Source organism: Malaclemys terrapin, chromosome 11 (assembly GCF_027887155.1).
Source record: "Malaclemys terrapin pileata isolate rMalTer1 chromosome 11, rMalTer1.hap1, whole genome shotgun sequence".
NCBI classification, from domain to species: Eukaryota; Metazoa; Chordata; order Testudines; family Emydidae; genus Malaclemys; species Malaclemys terrapin.
Genome location: NC_071515.1, coordinates 28,425,726 through 28,452,220, shown reverse-complemented (window position 1 = coordinate 28,452,220; position 26,495 = coordinate 28,425,726). Strand labels below are relative to the sequence as shown.

General features: G+C 40.4%; 1 protein-coding gene across 4 annotated transcripts in view; it reads left to right on the top strand.

Moving 5' to 3' along the window:
* MYO1B (myosin IB) overlaps window positions 1-26,495 on the top strand; it is a 193,449-nt gene that overhangs the window by 15,268 nt on the left and 151,686 nt on the right. For all 4 annotated transcript variants that reach the window (XM_054043748.1, XM_054043750.1, XM_054043751.1 and 1 more), the window contains exon 2: window positions 10,788-10,928. In XM_054043748.1, the coding sequence (XP_053899723.1) occupies window positions 10,794-10,928 (135 nt within the window). In that variant the 5' untranslated portion in view covers window positions 10,788-10,793. The remainder of the gene's footprint in view (window positions 1-10,787; window positions 10,929-26,495) is intronic.

Sequence of the window (26,495 nt, the reverse complement as noted above, 5' to 3'; positions counted from 1 at the left end):
TACAAATCTCTTGGGGAATCTGCCATCACAAGTTAAATGGAGTAGGTGTAATCTATCCAATGTAGTTTAAAATTCTAAATAAAAAATTACAATAACCTGAATGTATTCACCTCAAAGATGTTAAGTTTTAATCCTCATTAATGTCAATGAGTGACATACATTTTCAATAAAATAACTAATCCACCTCTCTGAAGTCTAGTTTTTCTAAACTCCCATATATGTTCAGTCCCTATAAAATTTAAACTACTTAAAGACATGATTCAGTTCCTTAGCAACTGGGAAGGTAATATTACTCCTCATAATTGCAGACCTGTGGTCAGTAATACATATTTTAATTGGCCTCTCATGTATATGACAAACCACAAGCACATGTAAGCCTGCAAATTACTTAATCAGTGCCATATAATTTTTTTCGGGCTATAGAGATTTGTTTTTTAGTTAAAGGGCTGCTGTGAATCTTTAATGGTCTGCAGAGTAATTTTCTCTGTGACTCTCAAAGAATCATAGTGTAAGTAGCCACCACTGATTATAGTAAAGGTTGCATAGCAGTTTTCATTCTAATCCCCTGTTTTCATTTGCTTAGAACTTTCTGAAACTTGGAATACAACAGTTCTGTTATTAATAGAAAGTATATTTTTCAATGAGAAAAACATTTGCAATTCTGAACAGCTCTGTGGTTAAAATGGGTTAAAAGTTGATGTTTGACATGGAAATTACTTGCACTGAGAAGAAAACTAGTTTTGATTAGAGCAAGTTACGAGCCTCTGAAAAATGCATACTGTCCATACATTTTGCATTGTTCTGTCATTATTCTTGTAAAGGGTTCTTCAAATGGTAAATTGTTTTTTGCACATAGTGAGTCCATTACGTACATAGTACAGCTGTTACTCATCTTCCATTTACATTCCAAAATGTGTAGGGGACTAACTTCGAATTGGGCTTCTGTGTTTTTGTAAGATATTCAGGAGGCAGCCCATTTCTGGTGCACCTTGAGAGCTTTGAAGCCCCAAAGGTGGACAGAAGAGAGATTGCAGGCTACTTCAGGCACATAGGATAGTGGATTTTAAGGGAGTGTAGTTAAATACTTCTAGTTATGGAATTTACCTGAGCTACTATCAATTGTTTGGCAAGTGAATAGGTCTTAAATATCTTGAAAAATATAGCTTCTTATGTCTTTGTTTGTTTAAAAGTTAATCCAATTTAGTGTCTCTTTTGCTATGGAATTCTTATGGCAACTGAACACTAATGTTGTGACATTGGACTCTCAGTAGCTGGGAATTGAGATTGTTTCCCTGTGCAGTTGTTCTCTGTCCCCTTTTGTGTATGCATTAAAATGAAGTCAATATAACATTGCACAACTTTTCTACCACTGGAGATACATGTGGAGAATCTCATAGTACCAGCCAACAGCTGGTATTGCCATTTCTGTTGTGGCAGTATTTTTGGATGAGTGGGGTGAGTGTTTTGTCTTTATGCTGACAGAAACATTGCTAAGGAGTAGATATTGTTGCTGTTTAATTGCTCTTAATAAAACATTCCCTCACTCTTAATATAAATAAATATACCTCACTATCTCTTGTTTAGCTTTCATAATTTACTGAACCCATTTGTGATTAACTAGTTGAGGAATCTGTAAAGTCCTCTTAGTGTTTGACGCTTACTGAAAACTAACAAAACATTGAGCAAAGTTTTAGAAGTGTCTTTTCAATTCTAGATAAGACATAACAAGCATTGTTTAATTTTAAAACAAAGCCAAAATTACAAACTACTTTAAAATGGCAAATATTGATTGGTTCAGAGTGTAACTGCAGTAAAGCATTGCCTGGTGGGGGGGAAAAAGGTGTTCATAAAATGGTCATCTGTTGGCCAAAGCTTAAGGCAGTGTACAGAATCAAAGGAAGTGTTTTAACTTGTATAATATCCTTGATCTACAACATACCTGTCAGAGGGTTTTGAACCCACTCTTCTCCTAGGAAGTCATTGGGCCCCAAAGCCCTCTGGCTGCTTGGCAGTTGTTTTCCCCCACTCTTTTCCTCAGTCCTTTCATTGCCAATCTCAGCATCTTTGAACAATCTTGGGAGAAGCAGGAGGTTATAGGCTCTCTCCCTGAAGAAGAGTTCCAGGCAACAGAAAGGTTACATCCACAATGCTGTTGCTCCACTGTGCTCTGCTCTGTCCCAAAGACTGAAGAGTTGGGGAGTCAGCAGCTCTTGGGTCAGAATCAGCAGTTTGTTACATGCTGGATGCGGAGTGCTCTGGTGGTGGGTGAACAGAGCACCATAGTTTTCTCAGTGTGTATGCCCTTGGCAAGAATCTAGGTTGATGTCACTTTGTCCAACAGGGCTGTTTCCTTATCAGCATACTCTATTTCCTGTATATATGTACTCTGTGCATCAGTTTGAGGGCAGTGGCATGGGTTTTTTTTGTGTAAAGGAACATCAACAACTTCCAAATCCTTTTTCTTTCTGAATTTTTTTTGCACGCTTTTGTCAGATGTGGCACAAAATTACTCTGACAAAAAAAGATTAGCATTTTCCCCATTTCTTAGTTTCACTTTTGTCCATTTGGCAGCACTATGTTTCTAGTCATTTTCACTGTTTCCTGTATGTGGTCAGAAAGTTTACTTTTTGTGTGGGTCTATTCTGCAGTGACAGGGAAATGAAACATATGTACGTGCAGGGCCGGTGCAAGGAAGTTTCGCGCCCTAGGTGAAACTTCCACCTTGCACACACCCCCCATCCCCAGCCCTGCGGCAGCTCCCCGCCCCCCTCTCCGGTCTGAGGCGCACCCCCCACGGCAGCTCCCCCCCCCCAGGGAGCTGTGCGACAGCTCCCCACCCCAGCTAACCTCTGCTCCGCCTCCTCCCTGAGCACGCCGCCCCCATTCTAATTCTCCTCCCCTCCCAGGCTTGCAGGGCCAAACAGCTGATTGGCGCCGCAAGCCTGGGAGGCGGGAGAAGTGGAGCAGCCGCTGCGCTGGGAGAGAGAGTCTAAGCCGCACGTGTCAGTGCGCCACCGGCAGCCCAGCCCAGGAACGCTGTAAAAAAAAAAAAAAAAAAAAAAAAAAAAATTGGCACCACTTTTTGGTGCCCCCAAATCTTGGCGCCCTAAGCAACTGCCTAGTTTGCCTTAATGGTAGCACCGGCCCTGTGTAAGTGGGATTGCAAAAATCACAAAAACTGACAGGGAGGCTGAGCGCCAGGTATGGTACCTAAAGCTACTTCTAACTCCTCCTAGATTTCAAGTTGTTGGTGTTGCTGATAACTTTTGCCTTTAATTTCACAAATGTTTTCTATAGAGAGTAGACTGTAGTGATGGCAAGGACTACTTTTTTTTAACCATCCTGAAATTGGAGCTTTGCATGAGTCCAGCACTACATACACTGTCAGGAGAGCTTTGGGTACTGGGACACTAAAATGTCCTCTTCCACTGCAGCAGCAGTGAAGGAGGAAAAAAATTAACTGACATACGCTACCAATAGTAGCTGCTGTGCAATAGGTAGGCCCCTACCAAATTCACGGCTGTGAAAAATGTGTCTCGGACCGTGAAATCTATTCTCCCTGATGAAATCTGGCACCCAGCCAGGGGCTCCTACCCTGCACAGGGCTCCTGCTGCTAGTCCACAAGGATGAGGAGGAGCAAGGCTTTCTCTTCCCCTGCGGGGGCCACTGCAGCAGGTCAGACACACCTCTGGAATATCTCCCAGCTGCAGGAAGCTCTGCGGCTTCAGCTGTCATGTGCGCTCTTCTCCCCCGTCCCCTGCAGGGGCAGCTCTGGCTCCAGCTATCGCCACCCCCCTCATGAGGTGGCTGCGGCTCCAGCTGTTAGTGGGAGACTGCTGGGTAAACCAGACATATGGTAACCTGCCTCCACATACCCTGCGGCCCTCCCTTCTGTGCTGCTGCTGCTGAGGTTTAGAAACTTTAGAGCTGGGCGCTCAGCCAGCAATCTTCCTCTCGGGCTGCCCAGCCCTGAAGGCAATGTCCGTGCCAGCAGCAGGGCAGAAATGAGAGTGGCAGTCCCATGACTCCCCTGCAACAGCCTTGCGACCCTGACCGCTTTTGGTTGGGACCCACAGGGTAACAACTGTGAAATTTCCAATGTAAACTTATTTGAACACATGAAATTGACTAATTTTAACTCTTCCTCCCTCCCCCGCCCGTGAAATTGACCAAAATGGACCCTGAATTTGGTAGGGCCCTAGCAATAAGGCTAGGTCCACACTACCCTGATTTGGTGGGTAGAAATCGATCTTCTGGGATCGATTTATCGCGTCTCATCTGGATGTGATAAATCGATCCCAGATGCGCTCACCCATCGACTACGGAACTCCTGCTCACCGAGAGGAGGAAGCTCTGTCGACGGAGGAGCTTGCCTGCGCTGCGTGGACCCGCAGTAAGTAAACTTAGTTCGATCTAGGAAACGTCGACTTCAGCTACGCTATTCTCGTAGCTGAAGTTGCGTTTCATAGATCGATCCCCCGCCCCAGTGTGGACCAAGCCTAAGTGAAGAGGTTCTTTAAATGATTGTCACCAGCTTCCTGTAGATGTGCAATATTTGATTATTACATCATATTTTGGGGTGTGTGGATGGCATGGGAAAGCTCTGGCAGTGCCATTATGTATGGGAGTCCTTAATACAAATAGTATGATGCTTCCCCCTTTGAAGAGGGGTTTTTGACTCTAACTATACACATTTTGCTTGGCTTTTGCCTCTTTTGCTGTGTTGGGCTTCTTTTTACAGTACTATTTGGTGCTCATTAAAGCATTGAGATCTGCTGCAGTTCCTTTAGTTGATTCCTAAAAATGCTTGTGAAATGGTCTGTCATTTATTATTTTAAGTATTTTAAGACCGTTCACCTATGTGTAAACTTACTGTAAGTCTCGTGAAGTGTGTCCGATCTTAAATTTTGCATTCGAAGTCTTAATGCACAATGTTGTCTAGATTATAAAATAGTCTTTATTTTTTATAAGGAATTTGTATTAATTGATTATTGGTGGTTGTCTAAATATGCAACATTTTGGAAATCTGTCAGTCACAGTTTTTATGAACTGACACACTTATGGGTGGATGACTTTGGGCCTCACCCATTTTACTTCAAAAAATAGGAAAAATATTTTTTTGGGTTTTAAAATACCCCCTTCTTCAATATTAAAAATATAAGTTAAGCTTCAGAATGCAAAACAAAACTCTTTCAGTTCCGTTTCCTGGCCAAGCAGCACAGTAACACAAAATCTAGGATCCAGTTCTGTTACTGTGAGCTGGTTGGAAGTTAAGGTTTGACAAGATTCCTATTCTGAAGTGGTACACCCACATCTTGAATACTGCGTGCGGATCTGGTCACCCCATCTCAAAAAAGATATAATGGAATTGGAAAAGGTACAGAAAAGGGCAACAAAAATGATTAGGGGTATGGAACAGCTTCCATATGAGGAGAGATTAGTAAGAATGGGACTTTTCAGCTTGGAAAAGAGATGACTAAGGGGGGATATGATAGAGATCTATAAAAGCATAACTGGTGTGGCGAAAGTAAATAGGGACTTGTTATTTACTCCTCATAACCCAAGAACTAGGGGTCACCAAATGAAATTAATAGGCAGCAGGTTTAAAACATACAAAACAAAATATTTCTTCACACAACACACAGTCAGTCTGTGGAACTCTTTACCAGAGGATGTTGTGAAGGTCAAGATTAAAAAAATAACTAGATAAGTTCATGGAGGATAGACCCGTCAATGGCTATTAGCCAGGATGGGCGGGGATGGAGTCCTAGCTTCTGTTTGCCAAAAGTTGGGAATGGGCAATAGGGAATGGATCACTTGATTCTGTTCTGTTCTGAACCTGTTCTGTTCATTCCCTCTGTGGCACCTGGCATTGGCCACTGTAGGAAGACCAAATACTGGGCTAGATTGGGGTTACCATATTTCAACAATCAAAAAAGAGGATGGGAGGAGCCCCGCCCTAGCCCCGCCCCTGTCCTGCCCTAGCCCCACCCCTGCCCCTTCCACTCCCTCCCACTCCCTGCCCCCTCAGAACCCCCAACCCTCCCCCCCACGCTTTGTCCCCTGACTGCCCCCCAGGACTCCACCCCCTCCCTAAGCCTCCCTGCCTCTTGTCCCCTGACTGCCCCCTCCTGAGACCCTCCCCCCATCCTGGACGAATGGTAACCCTAGGCTAGATGGACTTTTGGTCTGACCCAGCATGGCCGTTCTTATGTTTTTATTTTTAAGTGAAAATCTGTGCTAATACTCAAATTAGGGTTCAGGGAATAAATACATCTGAATTGACCAAGCAAATGGAATGCAATGGAAGGGAAGACTCTGTTCTAATAAGAGTGGTCTATAAGAGAAGAGCAGGAGCATAAAGGGAGTAGAGAGTAAGTTGAACATAGAGGAGTTGTCATTAGATAGGGGCAGTAGAAGCCAGTGCTAGGCTGCAGAGCTTTGTGGCTTCGTACGTAGACTGCGTGGGGACAGAAGAGAATCATTGTTGACTATAGTGTTCCAGCTGGACATGAATACAGTTATCCCAGGCATTGGAGCGTGTGGACACAAAACACTGAACTAGTATTGCAAGCCCAAGGTTTTTCTTGGCTTGTTGCAGTGTGTTTTTATCTAACATAGACAAGATTCTGGACAATTGAACATCCTTTTTTATAATGTAAAATTAATTGAAATCTATGCAAGTTAAGTGGGAACAGGGCCCGGAGGAAGAGTGATGAAGGAGGAAGTTGGCCACTGAATAGGAAGAGAACAGGGATGGTGGTGTAGGATGGAGATGGAGTATACTCTGGGGATGATGAGGAAGATTAATAGGGGAGGGAACTAGCAAGTGGGCGTGGGAGAGTTCAGAAAATATTTGGGGAAAAATCTGATCAGCAGAGTTTGTGTTTGTTTTTCTGAGCCAACTTCTTGTTATACTAAAATTTAATAATTTACAACTGTAAACTTTACACAACTCTGTTTCATACAGTGTATCCAAACGAGCTTGATACAGCTGTAAATGGGTTAGGTAAATCTGGGGTTGCCATTTTTATTAAGCTTTTCTACGGTCTTAATATTACACAGTTTCAGTACCTCTTTGAATCTTTCTCAGGTCAGTAATTTGTATAGAGAAATAACCAAAGCAAAAGTCATTTTTGTGTTTATATAAAAAAGCAAAGCATAATTAACACATCTGACATTTAACCAACTTGCTTGTTTTGTTTTTATAAGTGCAATACACAGCACTGGCTAATGCTGGCAGTTTGGTTTCATTTTTAAGCTTGGCAACATTAATTTTACCAAATCCATTCCAGAAGCGTACCATTGCTTTATAGTTGAAGGGCAAAGACTTTCAAAAATAAGTCTCTATTTAGGAAGTTGGGTGACTATTGAGAACACAATAGCTCTATAACAGGTCGATCGGAGCTGCTGGGTGCTCAGCACCTTTAAAACATTTAATTAGAGGCCTGACATGGATTTGCGCTCCAAAGTTTAGAGATCCATCTATGAATGTCTTGGCTGAAATTTATTCCCTTACCAGTGCAACATAGGACATTTCGTTTTCTACTGATATATAGTGTTGACTCTTTCTTTAGCAATAATAATACTTGGCACCGTGCACTTTCAAACTGCCTTACAAACCTTAACGATTCTATTTTAATGCCTCTTCACTTCTATTCTATTCTATTCTATTCTTAATTATTCTATTAGCATAAGTCTAATTGTTTAATGTGTGTTTTGCATTATTGTTGGTTCTTCTTAACAATATCTGTATACTGAAAATCCTTTTCCAGTTGCTTCTTCTCTGTCCTCTTTCTAAACTAAATCCATCCTGCAAGCTTGCTTAAATTCTCCATTGTAACAACTGTGCCAGAGTAAGACTCGCAGATAGGATCCCAAAATGGTGGCTTAAACCATTTGGATTGTAGAATGTTTTTGGATCATACCAATTTCAATGTAAGCCAAACGTTTGGCCTTCAAAAATGTCCTTTAAATTACTGAAATTGATTTAGAAAAGAATTGTTGAATCACGCTGTGTAGCCAGCATATTATCCCAGTTTTACTATCTAGGTCAGTAATATCTTCCTGTTCTAAAGCTGATAGAAATGACCAATGATACTATGGTGCTAGATTACTGCAAAAAAGTCTTAGAATTGAATAAACCTTGTGAACTCCTTTCTCAAATACTGTCAGTAGACTGATCTCTGTAAGTCATGCACTGTTCTTGCTTTGAATGCTGGGAATGGTGACTTGGTGCAACCCTTTTGTAAGTGCCTCTTAGTTGAGCAGTATATGAATAGGCTTAATGGCTTGTGTACTCCTGGTCTTGAAATTCCATAGCAATGATGTGTTTAGCATGGTAGGTGGTTTGTAATTTCAGAGTGGTAAATGAGCTCTACTGGCTAGGCTTAAATTTTAGGTTACAGTTGACCATATTAGGGTTTTGTGCTAGCTGAACTTTTTTTGGTACTGACTCAATATTTAATAAATTCCATATTCGAGGAGGACTTTTTTTTTTGAACAGCTCATACAAAATAGTTGAACATTAGTTGCAGAAAAAAATCCCATGAAGAGTAAATATACAATTTAAAGTCAGACCAGTGGTTTCTAAAAAGTAGTTTGATGGGAATGAGTGGAAAATATGTACAAATCCAAGTCATACCTATGGCATGACTTTTTGGGGGGCATTTTAATTTTTTTTTACTAATTCAGGAGCTGAGGTTTTTTTAGGACTAAACCAAGATTTTGATGAAATGGCTTTCTCCAATATGCAAGGAAATCCATTCTTGTTTGTCTAGCAAGACTGACCTAGCAACAGTTGTCTACCACAGTCCAGCATGATTATGAGACAGCTTTCACATATCCATGTGAATTTCTAAGATTCCCCAGTTTGGTTAAGGTTGGGAATCTTGTAACTATTACTTCTGTTAACTTCGGTAGAGCTGCAAGTTTTCTTGGTTGAACTTGGAATAACATCAAACATGCCTTGAGTCTGGGTTGATGATTTGAGGGATATTTGAACCACAGTTCAAAAATTAAGTAGCGCATAATTATGCGGTGGTCATAGTTGAAAATAGGAGATAAAATGATAGTCTGGACTGAGTAGTTTCAGATTAATTTTTATGGGAAATCATGTAAATGTGATAGTAGTAAACATGCAAATAGTTTGCTTATCACTGATTGTATAAACTAATAATCCCCTACAGAAACTTTATTTAAACTAGTTTTCATAAGAAAACAAGAAAAAATAACATAAAACTAAAATTCATTGTGGAGGAATAGACAGAAGATGACAGCCCAGATACTTATTATTGACAGGTCACTGCTCATTAATATGGCTATTTTACTGTTATAAATTTGCATGGTGGCACAGTAATCTCAACATTTATTTGAGTTTATGATGTCACAAGGCTGTTCATCTATCTGTAGTTCAGCATTTACAATGCAGTCTTCGATCAATTATTTAATTTTGTTGTAAAAATGTTTACATGTATGAATTCCTTGGCTTGATCCTGGTCCTCAATTTTCTCCTGTCCCTATTAAGGGAAGTTTAGAGTATGTCTACATAGCAAAGAAAAACCCATGGCTGTCCTGTGCCAGCTGACTTGGACTTGTGGGGCTCGGACTGCGGGGTAGAAGAGTCCCAGAGCTCAGGCTCCAGCCTGAACCTGGAAATCCACATGGAGTGAAACAGTCCTGCATCCCAAGTCCTGTGAGTCTGAGTTGGCTGGCATGGGCCAGCTGTGGGTTTTGCTTTCTTTGTAGACATGCCCATAGTTTTGGAGCCGTTTATTTTCTGTTTGATTTGAAAAGATCTGTTCAGGAAATTATCTCTGGTTTCAGCAAATGAAGTTGGAAGTAAATTGTTGAGTGTCTGCATTCCAGTTGAAAGGAGTTGTTAAGAAAATTAATTATTTGACAAAGGTAAAGGTATAGTTCTACAGTGATTGGATGGTAGACAGTCCAGACTATTATGTTGTGAATACTAAGGAAAGATTCTATTAAACCCCAAAACATGGGAAATGCAATGTATAATTTAGAATAGCTTTCTTGTCTGACTTAAGTTCATTAAGTAGTTTTACTTTTAAGAATCTAAAAGAATGTTTGGAGTAGCGGAGGGAAGGTGAAGATGGGAAAAGTTGAATCAAATTGGAATACGGACAGTAAGCCCATAAAAAGCAGTGGGCATTCTAAAAATCAATAGAAAGTTGGGTTTATGTACATATTGAACATACTTTTATTTTAATAAAAAGGTCTGGATTCTATGCATAAGTTGCAATTCAGCTCTTGATTTTCAGTTTTAAAAACAATTGACTTCTTAAAAGTGGGAACGCTTCACTAAGTCCCTGGAAAATCCACTTGCATAGGGACTTCAGGATTGGGCCCTAAATTTGAAATGTATCCATATAAATTAACTGCAAATCAAAACATTTATTTGTTTCTAGCTTCTCTTCCATGAAAACAAATAAAGGAATCTTGGGTTCTGACCTTTTGGAATCTTCAGTCACCTTGAATTGCCTCTCAATATTTGATATATAGCAAACAAGGGCTGCATCTTAGGACTTTGTGGGCTATGTTTTGGGTGCCTTTGTTTTATGTCCACATTGCTTTGAATTATTGTTGTGAATTCTGTCCTTTCTAGATTAAAAATATAACATTTTGAAAAACATTTAATAGAAATGACACTCGATGTATTTATGTTCCTGCGTGATGTTCAGCCAAACTCCTAGATAGCTCCTATATATGTGAATAAATGGACCCTTTCAAATTAATCATGCTCAAATTGTTTTTTCTCTCCCAATAGAGGAAAATGGCCAAAATGGAGGTGAAGACGTCACTTCTAGACAACATGATTGGAGTGGGAGATATGGTGCTTTTAGAGCCTCTTAGTGAAGATTCATTCATTAATAACCTCAAAAAGCGCTTTGACCACAGTGAAATATATGTAAGTACATGCTGCACAAATATCTCCTTGGGGGGCTATTTAATCTTCCTTTTAAAAAAAGTGTTTAGAATTATGTTGTGTAGTGGGTGCATGTCAACTGCACCCCATGGTATGTAAAATTACATTAGCTAGAGGTACTTAGCACCTCTTTTTTTTTAATTGTGACTTAGGCCATCCTTTATTCCGTCGCTTGCTTCTTATCTTCCTCAGATGCGTTTCAGAATCCTTTGCACAGGTTCACATGGTGTTCTAAAGATGGGATTTGGATCCCATCACTTTCAAAAGAAGACACTGTGGGAATCAACAATGTAAATAGTTGGATCTTGCTGTTGTATCAGGAAGACAGATTTTAAAGCAAATCTGCTTCTATGGAAGGTGGGATATATGTAGTCTGATTGGCATCTCTTTTCATGATCCACAAAATAAGTATCATTGATATGGTGTATAACAGTACAAATTTAGAGTGTTAATGGAATTACTCTACAGGGATTAGCGGAAACATGAAATGTCACTTGCTTGCAAACAAAGCATGTGCACAAGCATCTGTGGTTTCTGCTTGCAGCTGGAAATGTGTGGGATTAATCAAAATCTTCATGTGTATTTATCTTTGAGCAGTGATAAATTAGGAAGCGGAAGTGGATTCTAATGGTTACATCAGGGATCGAAAATAGAACTCCTGTCCTGAGCCCAGTTCTGCGACAGGTTTTTTTGAGTGGCCTTATAAAGACCCATTACTTTTGCGTCTTAGTTCCTTCCTCTTTAAAATGTATATAGTATACCTCTGTCACTGGGGCAATGTGTGGGTAATGTCCTTCAAGAGCTTTTTGATCCCTGAATGAAAGGCAGTGCTTGAAAAATGTACTTAATAGATAGAAGATGAAACCTATGAACCAAAGGGGAGGTATGCTCTCCAAGCCATAGCACCTGTAACTTAATGGATTAAAAGGGTTGTGTACCAGATTTAATTGTAGTGTATCCTCAATCCACTTCCTATTTAATTGTTAAAAATGTTACTTATAGTATGTTTCTTGATTGTTATGCATTCAGTCCTTCCATGACTTAATTCCACTTTCTCGTTTCTATCCTATAATAGATCGTGGTTTATCTGCATTGCCTTCTGTATTTATGTCCTCTCTTTCCACTCCCTTTATGTGTCTTTATTTCCTTACAATATGTGTGCTCCCTGCTCCACTATATATATATATATTCTTTACTGTTTCTCTCTCCTCCAAAATCACTTTCACTTTCTTCTCCCACCCATATCTACACACATGCTGTTGCCCACATCTGCTCACTTCGCCTTACCCATCCACCCTTTTCACATATGGGGCTTGAAGAATTGACTAGTCACCTGATAGCTGAGGACTAAAGTAAGACAAGTAGTACTCATTGTCACAGATAGTGTTGAGGGGAGGAGCCAAGGTGACCCCCAGATGCAGGGAGAGGAGAAGGATTCCTTTCAAAGTGCTGTTTGAGGAATTCTCTCCTTGAGGGAACTCTGTCACTTGTAGTCTCTGATAATCAGGCATTTAAAAACTAAAATGTGAAGCCTCCTTTGGCTCCTTGAAGAAGGAGGGTGTGTGGAGGCAGGGCCAGCTTTAGGCCGATTCAGCCGATTCGGCTGAATTGGGCCCCGCGCCAAGAGGGCCCCACGCTGCAGCTGTCCACCCCGCCCCCAGCTCACTTCCCCCTCCTCCCCTCCCCTGAATGCTCCGCCCTCTCCCCTGCTTCCCGCGAATCAGAGATTCGCGGGAAGTCTGAAAAGAAGCAGGGGCGGCCGGCAGCACAAGGTAAGCTGGGGTGGTGGGGGCGCGAGAAGGGCTCCGGGGAGGCGCGGCCCGTTCCCGCAGGCCCCAGCGGCTCTGGCTCCAGCCCGGCCCCCGCGGCTCGGGTCGGCTCCGGCCTGGCCCGGTCCCTGCGGCGCGGCTCGGGTCTCCCGCTGTCGTCCCCCCCCCCCCCCCCGCGGCGCGGCTCGATTCCTGGGGGCTTGGCTTGCAGCAAGCCCCGCCCACAGGAATCGGGCCCCACTCTTGCTAAAGCCGGCCCTGTGTGGAGGGACTCTGCTAATCTACCGTTCTCACAGCCTTTTTCTGGGTGGTCCTCCCCAGTGAATAGCTGGTCCAGTGCTTCCCCTGCCCATCCTGGATAGTAGCACCTCTGCTGCTGCAGCTCACAGCTTTCCCAAGATGTAGCACAGTGTAATTGACCTGATTCTTGTCAGTTTCAGCGTTGACTGTGGATTTCCAACAGTAGCAGTGAAAATTAACTAGCCTGATCAGTTTTCACTCTGTTATAGCAAAGTGAAAACATGAAGGGCAGCCGAAGTGCTGGCACTGTTTGCGTGCAGATTTAAGAACAGATATAACTTAGAGAATTTTTCACTTGACCAGAGCTCAAAGAGCCGGGAAGCTCAGTGTTGGTTTATCCTCAGTTCATGTTTGGAAGGTTGTTAACTATAAAGGCTAGAAACTTACTCTGTGAAGAAACCCTAGATTCTGCCACAGATGTTCAGTTAGGAAAGATGCCTGCTTGGCATTAGGAGTGGATTTTTGAAGCACCTCAATTTTAGGTAGTATAGAATGGAAAAAGTTTGTATATTTTTATTGAACTTTGGGAGATTGGACAGTTTTTTTTTTCTGGAGATAAGTCAGACTTGTATACCAAATGTCTATTCTATTTTTTTTAAATGTATAGAATAAAAACTACCTGAATTACATACTGTTTTCACAGTCATTTCAAAAATGCATTCTTTGAGGCAGTTACATCAAGAGATTTAGCTTCTCAAAATTCTAATTCTGTTGGCTAAGGTGATAAAGTATTACCGCAGAATAATTAATCGTATTGTTTGCTTTGGCAAATAAAGGAATGTGTCATTTTCTTCAGTAGTATGGGAACATTTGCCTTCCAGGTGGAAAATCCTGACACTTAAATACATTTTGCTGAAAAGTTTGCTGCCAAGCAAAAAGACCTTTCAAACAGGTAGTTCAACTTCTGTTTTTGTAGGCTGGATAGGAAGGATAAATGATATTTCAACCAACTTTACTTATCACTTTATTGTTTGATCTTAAAAAACTCAGTTTACTAATCCACCTATTAAAGGTGGAAACTTTTAGATGAAAGCAGAACATTTACTATATTAAAATATTTAATTCATAGCCAATAAAAGCAATAGCTGTTTCAAGGAAGTGCCAAGTAGTGTACTGTTGAGTAGACTGGTTATCTGGTTTGTGATGTTTCATAATTTTATGTACTAAACAATTCAAAGAATGTTATTTCAGTTCCAGATCAATTGGATTTTGCTGCTATGTAACTTTCACCCCCACGATTTTGTTTCCTGCAGTTTTTTAAAATTACATGTGGACTGAGTTTTGTTTATTTCCTGTTTATTTTTTAAAAGCCCCCACTTTTCCCCTCCCATCACAAAATCTCAACCCTGAGAAATACACTTTTCACTTTTTTTTTTTTTTTTTAGACTTAAGCTTGAACACACCGAATCCCTTGTTACATCTGGAAGTAATGTATGTTTTAACATATAGGACCTCACGTTTTGCATACTATCATGGGGAGCAAAGTGAGACTACTGAAGAACAACTCTTAGGGTAGGTCTACACTTACCTCCGGGTCCGGCGGTAAGCAATTGATCTTCTGGGATCGATCCCGGAAGTGCTCGCCGTCGACGCCGGTACTCCAGCTCGGTGAGAGGACTACGCGGCATCGACGGGGGAGCCTGCCTGCCGCGTCTGGATCTGTAAGTTCGAACTAAGGTACTTCGAATTCAGCTACGTTATTAATGTAGCTGAATTTGTGTACCTTAGTTCGAAATGGGGGGTTAGTGTGGACCAGGCCTTAGAGATGAACAAATCCTGCAGACTTCAGTTCATGCCTGTTGCATGAGCCTGGCCCTGCAGGGTCCATTCACAGGGCAACAGGAATGGACTTCGTCTTTCCTAATTAATTTGTAGATTCAAGTTCCTCCCTCATTTCAGTATTCAACTGTAGGGGTTAAAAAAACAACCAAACAGCATTGTCCATTCAGCGGCTTTTTATGCCTACACAGCAGTTAACTACAGCTTTGTCAACATCAGTTTTTAAACATCAGTTTCTGGTAAAGTAACATATATGGTTTGTGTCTGAACTACCTATTTGTTACAGTTTTACAACTGTGTTAAAAAATCCTGTTATAACCCTCGAAGGGATTGGCCTGTGGAGAATAGACTCTATTACATGGACTATTTATGTATTTTTTAAAGTTAATTTTGCAGGAAGCAGAGCCTGCTGCATAACATGTTAGCTGGTCTTTCTAGGTAAGCACATAATTTAAAGCATGACATTAACAAATCCAGTGCCAAAGGACCAAGTAAATGGAATTTTTACAGGGTTCTTTCTGGAGTAGGGAGGAGAAATAGAATACTCTTCTGAGGGGAAAGGGCTTTGAAGGGGAGATGTTTGGCTGGTGGATGAGAGTTGTTGCAGATCCAAGGCTATCTCCTTGCACGCCCCTGAAATTCCATCTCTTCGCTACTGCAAATGGCACCTGCTAAAAGCTCAACTCTGCAGGACATTGGGTGTATACCGTTCCCTTTGTAGGCATTGTGTAGCCTCCAGTAAGTTGGAACTCCTATGGTTATGTGCTTCTCTGCTGAGTCAGGATTTAGATCTGAGTGCATGTAGAATGTTTACTTCCAAAGTAGGAAGTGTAAATGCGCAGACTTGTTACAGAAATTCAGGAGCTGGGAAGGAAGAAATGACTGTCCCGGTTTTTCTTTCTTCTTTTAAAACACATCTTCCACTTGGCAAATTCACATATTTAGTGTTTGCATACAAGGTGAGTCCCTCTTTAAGCATAGAAATCAAAATTTGTATTTTGGTATCTAAGTTCTTGGAGGAAAAAAATAGGAGACAGTTCAGTGTTTCAAAAACGGCATGTTCTTGGGCTCACAGGAGGAAAGAAGAGTGCTCACAATAGAACACTGGCTACTGAATTGGTTACATGTTGTACATTTTCAGAGTTTTTTTTTTTTTTTTTTTTTTCACAAGTTTAATGGAGTTGGGTGTTGGGTTGCATTCCAGAGTGCAAAGAGACTGTGCCTATAAAAATAAGCATAAAGGCTAGTTTAATTGGAGTTAGGCCAAATGTTCTAATAATTACTCTAGGATTTTGCAGTAATCTTGTGTTGAGTGGTTTTGGGGGCTCACTGGGTAATGTGCATGTGTTGATTGAAAATGAGACGTTCAGTTTAATTGTATCTGGAAATGCCTAGTGTGAGGTGTGAGTCCGCAGTTCTTTTCTCACTAAAAAGCTCTTAATTGTTGGTAAATATTTTTGGCAACTTTTAAAGCAAATTTTGCATCCAGTAAGTTTACATCCCTTTTTATTCACACTTTTGCAAACAACTGAGCAGAGTTCTACTGGTATAGATGTTTACAGAAAGCAAATTCCAAACTTGAGATTTATTTAATCAATCAAATGAATTTCATGGTGAAACTAACTTTTTTATTTTAAAAGGCAAAAATTTAAAGGTTAGGCTAGCCAATTAGCAAACAGAAACTATAAGATGTAATTTAGTTGGCCAGTCACATAGCTTGAATATCTGATCACTAATACTGAGTACTTTGAGGTTCCAGTGAAGTTTGTGAACAACGCAGAGACTAAAGTTTGTTCACACAACATTCATTGAACACCTTCAAACAGTGAACTATTTCATAAAAGTCACAATCTGTCTGTGAGTAATTTGTGGGGGAGGCGGCTTCATTCCCTAAATACATTATTGTGAATTGTTCATCCAGCTCTAACAGTAACTTCCTCTTATATTCTGGCATGACTACAAATGTTATATGCCATTAGTGGTTCACTGGATAACAAAGACTTGGTTGAGTATTTGTTTGCATACAAAACTGAACCTCATTCCTGGACAGGGTGTCTTTTTTCCTAGTGTTTAAAATCCAGAAATATTTAGGGCAAGTGGGAAATGATTGACAAGGGGGCCAGGTGCATTTGTGCTTGTGGGAGTTCTATCAGCAGGGCCTGATCTTGGCCTACTTTTCCGACAGGAAAGGGTTCAACTGTCTGAGTACTCCAGTCTTTCAAAGTCTGTCATCCAGGCGCATCATTTAAATGGCATTTGGGGTCAAGTGCAAAATCAACAGCCATATTTATTTCAGTTCCCCAAGCATGCTGCTTTGATCAAGGCTTCCCTGTGTCCCTCTGTCCTGTCTACTCCTTCACAGATCTGCTGAGGAGTCAAAATCACTTCAGCCCCTACTACTTGTATTTTGTTTGCTTGTGTACTTTTCCTCCTTGAATGAGTAGAAATGGCGTACACCTAGGAGGAGCATCTTAATACAAGAATGAACCCCTTTTTACGGTAACTTCTAAACTTTCCTTAATATATTTTGGTGCAAAATATGAATGGTACAAGCGGACTACTGTTAACTATTGATCTGATTATTGGTGTTATATGGTACACTGAAATGGGGTTTATCAGTCAGAGTGCGGTGAACGCTGTACAGTTTGATGCATAACTGTACAGTTTTTTGCAGTTTTGCAATTCAGTGCACTCTAATTTGTCTGACTTGCATAATTATTTCATGTCTGTTTCTTAATATTCATATAGCACGTATCAGAGTAGCAGCCGTGTTAGTCTGTATCCGCAAAAAGAACAGGAGTACTTGTGGCAGCTTAGAGACTAACATTATGGTGTAATTAGATGTCTTTTACTAGCCAATCAGATTATAGATACTTGTATAAACACTATACGGTTATTCTCTAACCATATTATGAATATACAGACCTTTCTACTTTGGCTTCTTGAATCTGCACTGATTTGCTCCTGTAATTGGAATTACCAAGCTGTTAATCAGCAACGAAGATGATGATTTAGCTTCACTCCCTTCAGTTGAAGTAGCCTCTAAACTTTTCATGGCAGGGGAAGAAACAATATCATCATAGAACTGTAGGGCTGGAAGGGACTCCAGAGGTCATTTAGTCCAGCCTCCTGCGCTGAGGCAGGACCCAGCCTGACAGATGTTCATCTAATCTTTTCTTAAAAACCTCTGATGGGGATTCCACAGCCTCTCTTGGCAGCCTAGTCCAGAACTTAGCTATCCTTATACTTGCAAAGTTTTTCCTAATATCTAACCTAAATCTCTCTTGCTGCAGATTAAACCGGTTACATCTTGTTCTGCCTTCAGTGGACATGGAGAACAATTGATCGCCATCCTCTTTATAACAGCCCTTAAAATATTTGAAGACTGTTTATCAAGTCCTTCCTCAGCCTTCTTGTTTCAAGACTAAACATGCCCAGTTATTTTAATCTTTCCTCACAGGTTGTTTTCTAAACCTTTTTATTATTTTTCTTGCAATTATCTGGACTGTCTCCAATTTATCCACATCTTTCCTTAAGAGTGGTGCCCAGAACAAGACACACTACTCCAGCTGAGGCCTCACCAGTACTGAATGGAGCAGGCCAATTATTTCCCGTATCTTAGATATGACTTTCCGGTTAATACACCCCAGATTGATATTAGCGTTTTTCACAGATGCAACACATTGTTGACTCATATTCCATTTGTGATTCACTATAACCCCCAGATACTTTTTCTGCAGTGTGACTGCCTAGCCAGTTATTCCCTATTTTATAGCTGTACGTTTGATTTTTTCCTTCCTAAGTATAGTACTTTGCGCTTGTCTTTATTGAATTTCATTTTGTAGTTTTTAGACCAATTCCCCAATTTATCAGGGTTATTGTGAATTCTAATCCTGTCCTCCAGAGTTCTTGCAACCCTTCCCAGCTTGGTGTCATCTGCAAATTTTACAACCACACTCTTCTCTCCATTATCCAAGCCATTAATTAACTTATTGAATAGTACTGGATGCAGGATGGACCCCTGTGGAATCCCTCTACAGACATCCTCACAGTTTGACAGCAAACTATTGTTAACTATTCTTTGAGTATGGTCTTTCAACCAGCTGTGTACCCACTTTATAGTAGGTTTCAGAGTAACAGCCGTGTTAGTCTGTATCCGCAAAAAGAAGAACAGGAGTACTTGTGGCACCTTAGAGACTAACAAATTTATTAGAGCATAAGCTTTCGTGGACTACAGCCCACTTCTTCGGATGCATATAGTAATTTCATCTGGATCATATTTCCCTAGTTTGCCTGCAAGAATGTCATGTGGGGCTGTGTGAAGTGAAAAGCCTTATTAAAATCAAGGTATCGCGTCGGTAGCCCATCGTCTCCCCGCCTCCAATCCACTAGGCCAATAATCCTGTCAAAGAAGGAAATTAGATTAGTTTTGCACAATTTGTTCTTGACAAATTCATGCTGGCTATTCCTTATTTACCCTAGTATCCTCTATCTCCTTACAAATAGGTTATTTAATAATTTGTTCCAGCACCTTTCCAGGTGTCAGCCTAACTTCGATTCCAGGTCTCTTTGTTCCACTTTTTAAAAGTAAGTACTATGTTTGCCCTTCAGTCCTCTAGGACCCAGCCAGTCCTCTGTGAGTTCTTGAAGATCATCACTAATGATTGAGAGATGGCCTCAGGAAGGTCCTTATGTGCCCTAGGATGAATTTCATCAGGCCCTGTGATGTGAATACATCTAACTTACCTAAATATACTTTAACTGTTCTTCCTCTACTTTGGCTCCTGTTCCTTCCCACTTGTTGTTAATATTAATTGTGTTGAGCCATCTGCTCACCGTTAGCTTTTTTTAGTGAAGACTGAAGGAAAATAGGCATTAAGCACCTCGGCCTTCTTGATATTAGCTTTCCTTCTCTGCTAAGCAGTGGATCTACAATTTTTTGTCTTTCGCTTGCTCCTAATATATTTAAAGAACCTCTTTTTGTCTTTTATGTGCCTTGCTAGGTGTATCTCATTTTGTGCCTTAGCCTTTCTGATTTTGTCTCTACATGCTTGTGCTATTCTTTTGTACTCATCCTTAGCAATTTGTAACTGTTTCCAATTTTTGTAGGATTCCTTTTTGATTTTCAGGTCATTTAAAGAGCTCCTGATGGAGCCATATTGGTCTCTTATTGTTCTTTCTGTCTTTCCTTTGCATCGCAATAGTTGCTGTTATGCCTTTAATACTGTCTCTTTAAGAAGCGGCCAGCTCTCCTGAATGCCTTTTCCCTTCAAGTTTTCTTCCCTTGGCACCTTACCTATCAGTTCTCCAGGTTGTTGAATTCTACTTTTTTGAAGTCCCTTGTCCTTCTTCTTCTCCTCTCACTCCTTCCTTTCTTTAAAATCATGAAATCTATCATTACAGATCACGTCCATCGAATTGAGTTCAACCTTTAGATTTGCAACCAATTCCTTCCTGTTAGGTTACTTCCTCCACTATCTGAAACAAAATGTTACTGTTTCCAACAGCTGTCTTGGCAGTTAATCCCCCATTACTACCCTGTGCTATGTTTTGGCAATTTGTTTGTCCTAAAATCATCCTCCACCTGATTTTGGTGGTCTACAATAGATTCATTCCATAATATCACCCCTGTTGGTTTTTTTTTTCCCTGCCTCTCTCTCTCCTCCCCCCCCCCCCCCCCTTTAACTTCACCCAGCAAGTTTTAACTTGTCTGCCTTCTTACCTCCTTCTGGACCTTAACAAAAATTAAAAAAAAAAAACAGGGCTGTCAAGTAATCACAATTAACTCATGCAATTAACTCAAAAAAATTAATCCTGATTAATTGCACTTTTGATCGCACTGTTAAACAATAGAATGCCAATTGAAATTTATTGCATATTTTTGGATGGTTTTTCTACATTTTCAAATTACAACACAGAATACAAAATGTACAGTGCTCACTTTATATTTTTATTACAAATATTTGCATTGTAAAAATGATAAACAAAAGAAATTGTATTTTTCAGTTCACCTCACACAACACCATAATGCAGTCTCTTTATTGTGAAAGTGCAACTTATAAATGTAGATTTATTTATTTTTTGTTTGTTACGTAACTGCACTCAAAAACAAAACAATGTAAAACTTTAGAGCCTACAAGTCCACTTAATCCTACTTCTTGTTCAGCCAATCACTAAGACAGGCAAGTTTGTTTACGTTTACGGGAGATAATGCTGCCGGCTTCCTATTTACGTCAACTGAAAGTGAGAAGAAGCATTCGCATGGCACTTTTGTAGCCGTCGTTGCAAGATATTTATGTGCCAGATATACTAAACATCTGTATGCCCCTTCATGCTTGGGCCACCATTTCAGAAGACATGCTTCCATGCTTATGACGCTCGTTTAAAAAAAAAAAAAGTGTTAATTAAATTGACTGAACTGTTTGAGGGAGAATAGTATGTCTCATGCTCTGTTTTGCCTGCATTCTGCCATATATTTCATGTTATAGCAGTCTTGGATGATGACCCAGCACATGTTGTTCATTTTAAGAACACTTTCACAGCAGATTTGACAAAACACAAAGAAGATACCAATGTAAGATTTCTAAAGTTAGCTACTGCGCTCAACTGAAGATTTGAGAATCTGAAGTGCCTTCCAAAATCTGAGAGGGATGAGGTGAGGAGCATGCTTTCAGAAGTCTTAAAAGAGCAACACTCTGATGTGGAAACTACAGAACCCGAACCACCAAAAAAGAAAATCAACCTCCTGCTGGTGATATCTGACTCAGGTGATGAAAGTGAACATGAACAGATCTGCATTGCTTTGGATCATTATCAAGCAGAACCCCTCATTAGCATGGATGCGTGTCCTTTGGAAGGGTGTTTGAAGCATGAAGGGACATATGAATCTTTAATACGTCTGGCATGTAAATATATTGCAACGCCGGTTACAACAGTGCCTTGTGAACACCTTTTCTCACTTTCAAGTGACATTGTAAACATTGTCTGTGTGACTGACTGAACAAGAAGTAGGACTGAGTAGACTTGTAGGCTCTAAAGTTTTACATTGGTTTATTTTTGAATGCAGTTTTTTTTGTACATAATTTTACATTTGTAGGTTCAGCTTTCATGATGGAGAGATTGTATTACAGTACTTGTATGAGGTGAATTGAAAAATATTATTTTTTGTTTTTATAGCACAAATATTTAATCAAATTAATATAAAGTAAGCACTGTACTCTTTGTGTGTTATGTTGTAATTGAAATCAGTATATTCGAAAATGTAGAAAATATCCAAAAATATTTAAATAAACCTTATTCTATTGTTTAACAGTGTGATTAATTGTGCTTAACTTTTTAAATCACTTGACAGCCCTAAAAAAATAAAAAGCAAACAAGGTGGGGCCATCAGATTTCTTAGGAGAGGGGCAAATAAAATATTGAACCCTGACCCTCAGTCCTCTCTTCCTTCCATCCTTCTTCAGTCCTGTTACCTCCCCTTCTTCCCACCCTCTGTTTCAGGTAAAAGAAGCTTTTCTCCTCATCATGTAATATATAGATTTTCTTTGTTTTTCTATTACCCTGTTTCCATTTGCTTGTTGGCATAATCCTAGTCCTCTCCCCAAATTCAGATTTGAACTGCAATATAAACTTATATATTACTCTTTGGCAGCAAAGAGCTTTGCTGACCTGTAAGAAGGGGAAAGGTGGAAATGAAACAGGGTCACAAGATTTATATTTTACCAGTTTGAAAGCCCATTTCCTTAGGTTCAAAGGCTAACTGAAGTCAGCTATAATGTTCCCCTCTCACTTCATCATTTTTTTTAAAACTCTAAAATAGAATCTCCCTCTGGGTTTCCCAGTGCATTTAGTCTCTGCTTTGGATTGTTTGTGCATGGCATGTGTGAGCAACTCTGATCAGGAATTAACTTGTATGGTGCTGAACACATGGTGCAGTTTTACCTTCATTTGAAGCTTGCATATTTGATGTTTCAGTATAACAACTTGAGGGGACTTCTTGGGTGAGGTCATAGTCATACCTAGGTTGAATAAGTCAGTGGCTCTCAAACTTTTTTACTGGTGACCCCTTTCACATAGCAAGTCTCTGAGTGCGACCCCCCCTTATATATTAAAAACACTTTTTTATATATTTAACACCATTATAAATGCCGGAGGAAAAGTGGGGTTTGGGGTGGAGGTGGACAGCTCACGACCCCCCATGTAATAATTTCATGACCCCCTGAGGGGTCCCGACCCCCAGTTTGAGAACCCCTGGAATAAGTAGTCATATGCTCCTGGCTTGGCTTGTGGTATGGTTATTTCATAACTTGAGAGTGCTTCCTGTTTTTCCTTATTTTTTTGCCTTGTAATATAGCCTGTTTGTTCAGTAAAATTTTACTTTTCCACTCAGCTTTACTTCTATCTCTGGCCTAGCCATCTTGAAATGGTCAGGACTTTCCCTACGATTCTGTCTAGCACAGCAAGACTGTGTCTCAGTACTCATTCCTGATGTGTCAGGCATTTCATCTGAAAAAGTGATGAAGACGTAGGGAAGATTGAACCAAATGTTCTTTGTGGATCTGTCTTCTCTCCCTGTGTCCCCATTCACCCTCTGAGTCAGAGCTCAACTATCTATTGTCACTATAAAGAACAGAGATGTAGGATTATTGGCTCCTGTTATTGTTTTCTTAATGGGAACAATTAATTGCATTATGGAACAAGGGCAGTGGCTCTTGAGGTTCCATTTTTAAGCCTGGTTTTGGTTCACACTCTGTAATTGACACATAGTCATAACTACCTCAGAACTGATAAGTTTTATTTGGGGTAGAGGTAGAAATCCTCTGTAAAATTTGAAGAGCTATAAGACACGAGCTAATAGCACAAGCCTTGTCTCTTAATAGCTCTGAGTAAGGTTACTGTAAAAATAGATCTCTTAAACATACAAGTTCCAAAATTCTTCTAACTTTTGTCCCCACTTTGTAGGAAAAAAAGCTGCAATCTTGTGTTCAGGATCAAAATTTAGTTTAATGTGAAACTGTAAAAATGATCACCACTTTAGTAATGTTAGAAAATGTGCACTTAGTATAGTGTGTCAAATGACTGCTGGAGATGTTAGCTTTCATTTAGGAAAAAAAAATCTTTGGTTCCCTTTTTGGCAGAGATAGACCTTAAAGTGTAACATGAACACTAGAGAGGCTTGTCAACAGAAAAGATAGCCTTTTTTTAAAGCATCTAAGGGCATCCCAAGGGGGCTGTTAAGTTTCCTAAGGCTCAAAGGGGATTCAAGGCACTTGTAGGGGGAATGTGAGCCCCTGATAAGTCTCAAAGGTTGCTGGGGGCTTGATACAGCTTACACAGATGGAGCAGTATGTCACAGTTGCAGGGCCAGCTGCGCCTCTGTCCCCTTCATGATCTCTGAATGCATCCCCTTAGGTGTCAGGCTTGCTGTCTTGACCTCTTCTGAGATGGAAGCGTGTAGTTTGCCCAGTCTTAGACCAGGCCCTGGGCTATTGAACTCAGATACAGAGTATCCACCATGCTTACCCAGAAGCTTCGACCGGGTTCAGCACCTGTGGTTCTTCGCTTTGGGTCAGTGGAGTGACCAGACAGCCTTCTTAAACCCAAGTATTATTTAATCTTAAAAATAAGAACAAAACATCTTGAGAGAATTTTTAAAACTACAGTCTACCCACCTGTCTATTGCCCATAGGCTTACCATCCTCTGATGGCAGGTGGGTCATGCTCCTTCAGACACCTCTGCAGGAGTGTGTGTCAGTCTGAACAGCTCCTCAGCAACCACCACAATAGCTACCCCCTTAGAGACAGAGGGAGTTGTCTTTTATCCAGCCAGAGATCCTTTGCATTCTCTGGTTTCCCAGCCTTGGCCCTGCATAGCAAAACAAGTTCTAGAACATGGCTGGAGTCAGGAGTTAGAATATTCACTTTTACTGGCTTGGGCATTGTCTCTTGGTAGCGCTGAAGTGTTTGATGGGAAGAGGAAGTGGGAGGCAGTTTATCTTGAGCCATTATTTTGCTTCCAGCGTGCTTTTCTTACACACTCCCCCCACTAAACCAAACATTCATACAGTAACCACCCAAATAACCAGTTCACATTCAGTATGCACAAAATATTACAGCCGACCCATGTCCATCACGCCATACTTGTGTGCACAGACATAGGGCCTACAGAAGATGAGCTGCATTTCTCAAGGATGGTAGAAGGTGTATTAGTGAGGTGCACATGCTTCATTTGTTCCTTGATATATGTTAGGATTATTTGTGAGAGGGGTGGGGGGAAGAAAACTAGGAAATTTCTCCTCTGACATTTCATTTATGTGAGGATAAAATTACAGGCATGTACTAGTGGTTTGGGTGCATGATACCATATAAGAATATTAGGGTAAAAATCCCTCCAAATGTCAGAAACCCAGGAAATACAGAGTTAAGGTGGCACTTTGTCTATCTGTCTTTTGATGCTAGGAAGCCCAGATGTCCCAATTTTATAGGGACGGTCCTGATACTTGGGGCTTTGCCTTGTATAGGTGCCTATTACCTCCCATCCCCCGTCCTGATTTTTCACACTTGCTGTCTGGTTACCCTATTTGATGCTGACTTTTTAATTCGCTGTAACCCTTCCTTACTCTCTGTGACAGAATGCAGGAAGTGAACAGGTGAGCCTGCACTTTGAATGGCAGATGTGAATTAGTTTCCCTTCAGAAAGCTGATGGAAGTAATTTGATAATCTGGCTGGCTGGGTTAAGGAGCGAATTAGCCCAAGGCTGATAAGGAGGCAGAAAGGAAGTCCCATGGGGAGAGAAGAGAGAGGGGACATGGGCTAGTTGAGCTCAGTTACAGGGAGGCCTCAAGGGAGGGGACATCTCTGTTCCCCATAGATCCTGCGGAGAGGACAAAAAAGCACTGTTAGTGCTGTAAATAAGATGGTTGCCTGGAGTTCGTTGTGGAAATGGTGGAGGGAACTTAAAAGGATATGGCAAAGGCACAACCACTGGAGTCCATGCTGTTTCTTCTCCCTTGTTTTTTCCATTTCATAAATGGCATAAAGTGTTAACTGAGTAATTTTTAAGTGACCCAAAATTTGCTAAGCACTTTAAAAATAAGTAAATACATGGTTCTCACCATGCAGAACTTTTAATGTAATTCCATATAATTAACCTGAGTTCCAGTACAATGATGTGTATTTTTACATTCTATTTCTACTTAACTAATGACAAACATTCTGGCCAAAACACACTTTTAGTGTTTCCATTTAAAGTTTTCCATCCATTGTTGCTTGAGTGTTGAGTGAAGAAGTTTCTTGGAACAGACTCTATTGCATCTGCATTTACTGTTCATGAAAACAATTCTTTATTTTTAAAATAGTTATCAAACTTTTATTTTCAGTTGTGTTTAGATAGTGTTTTCTTTTGCATTGCTTGACTCTTCTTTGGCTTGCCTGCCTTGCCACTTGCACTGCATGCTCCATTTTTAATTCTGAGTACTATTCATAAATCTATATTTATAGGTATAAAATATATAATTTAAAAATATCTTCAGCTGTGTATTGTTGAAGCCAATCTAGATAATGCACTTGATCTATTTTGTCAATACTGGCATTAGCGTCTGTCAGGATGGTCCAGAGGTTAGTAGAAATGTTACAGCAGAGAGAGAGTTTTGTGCTCTTGAGAAAATGTGTGAAATCAGAGCTTGTTTCACCTTGCCCAAT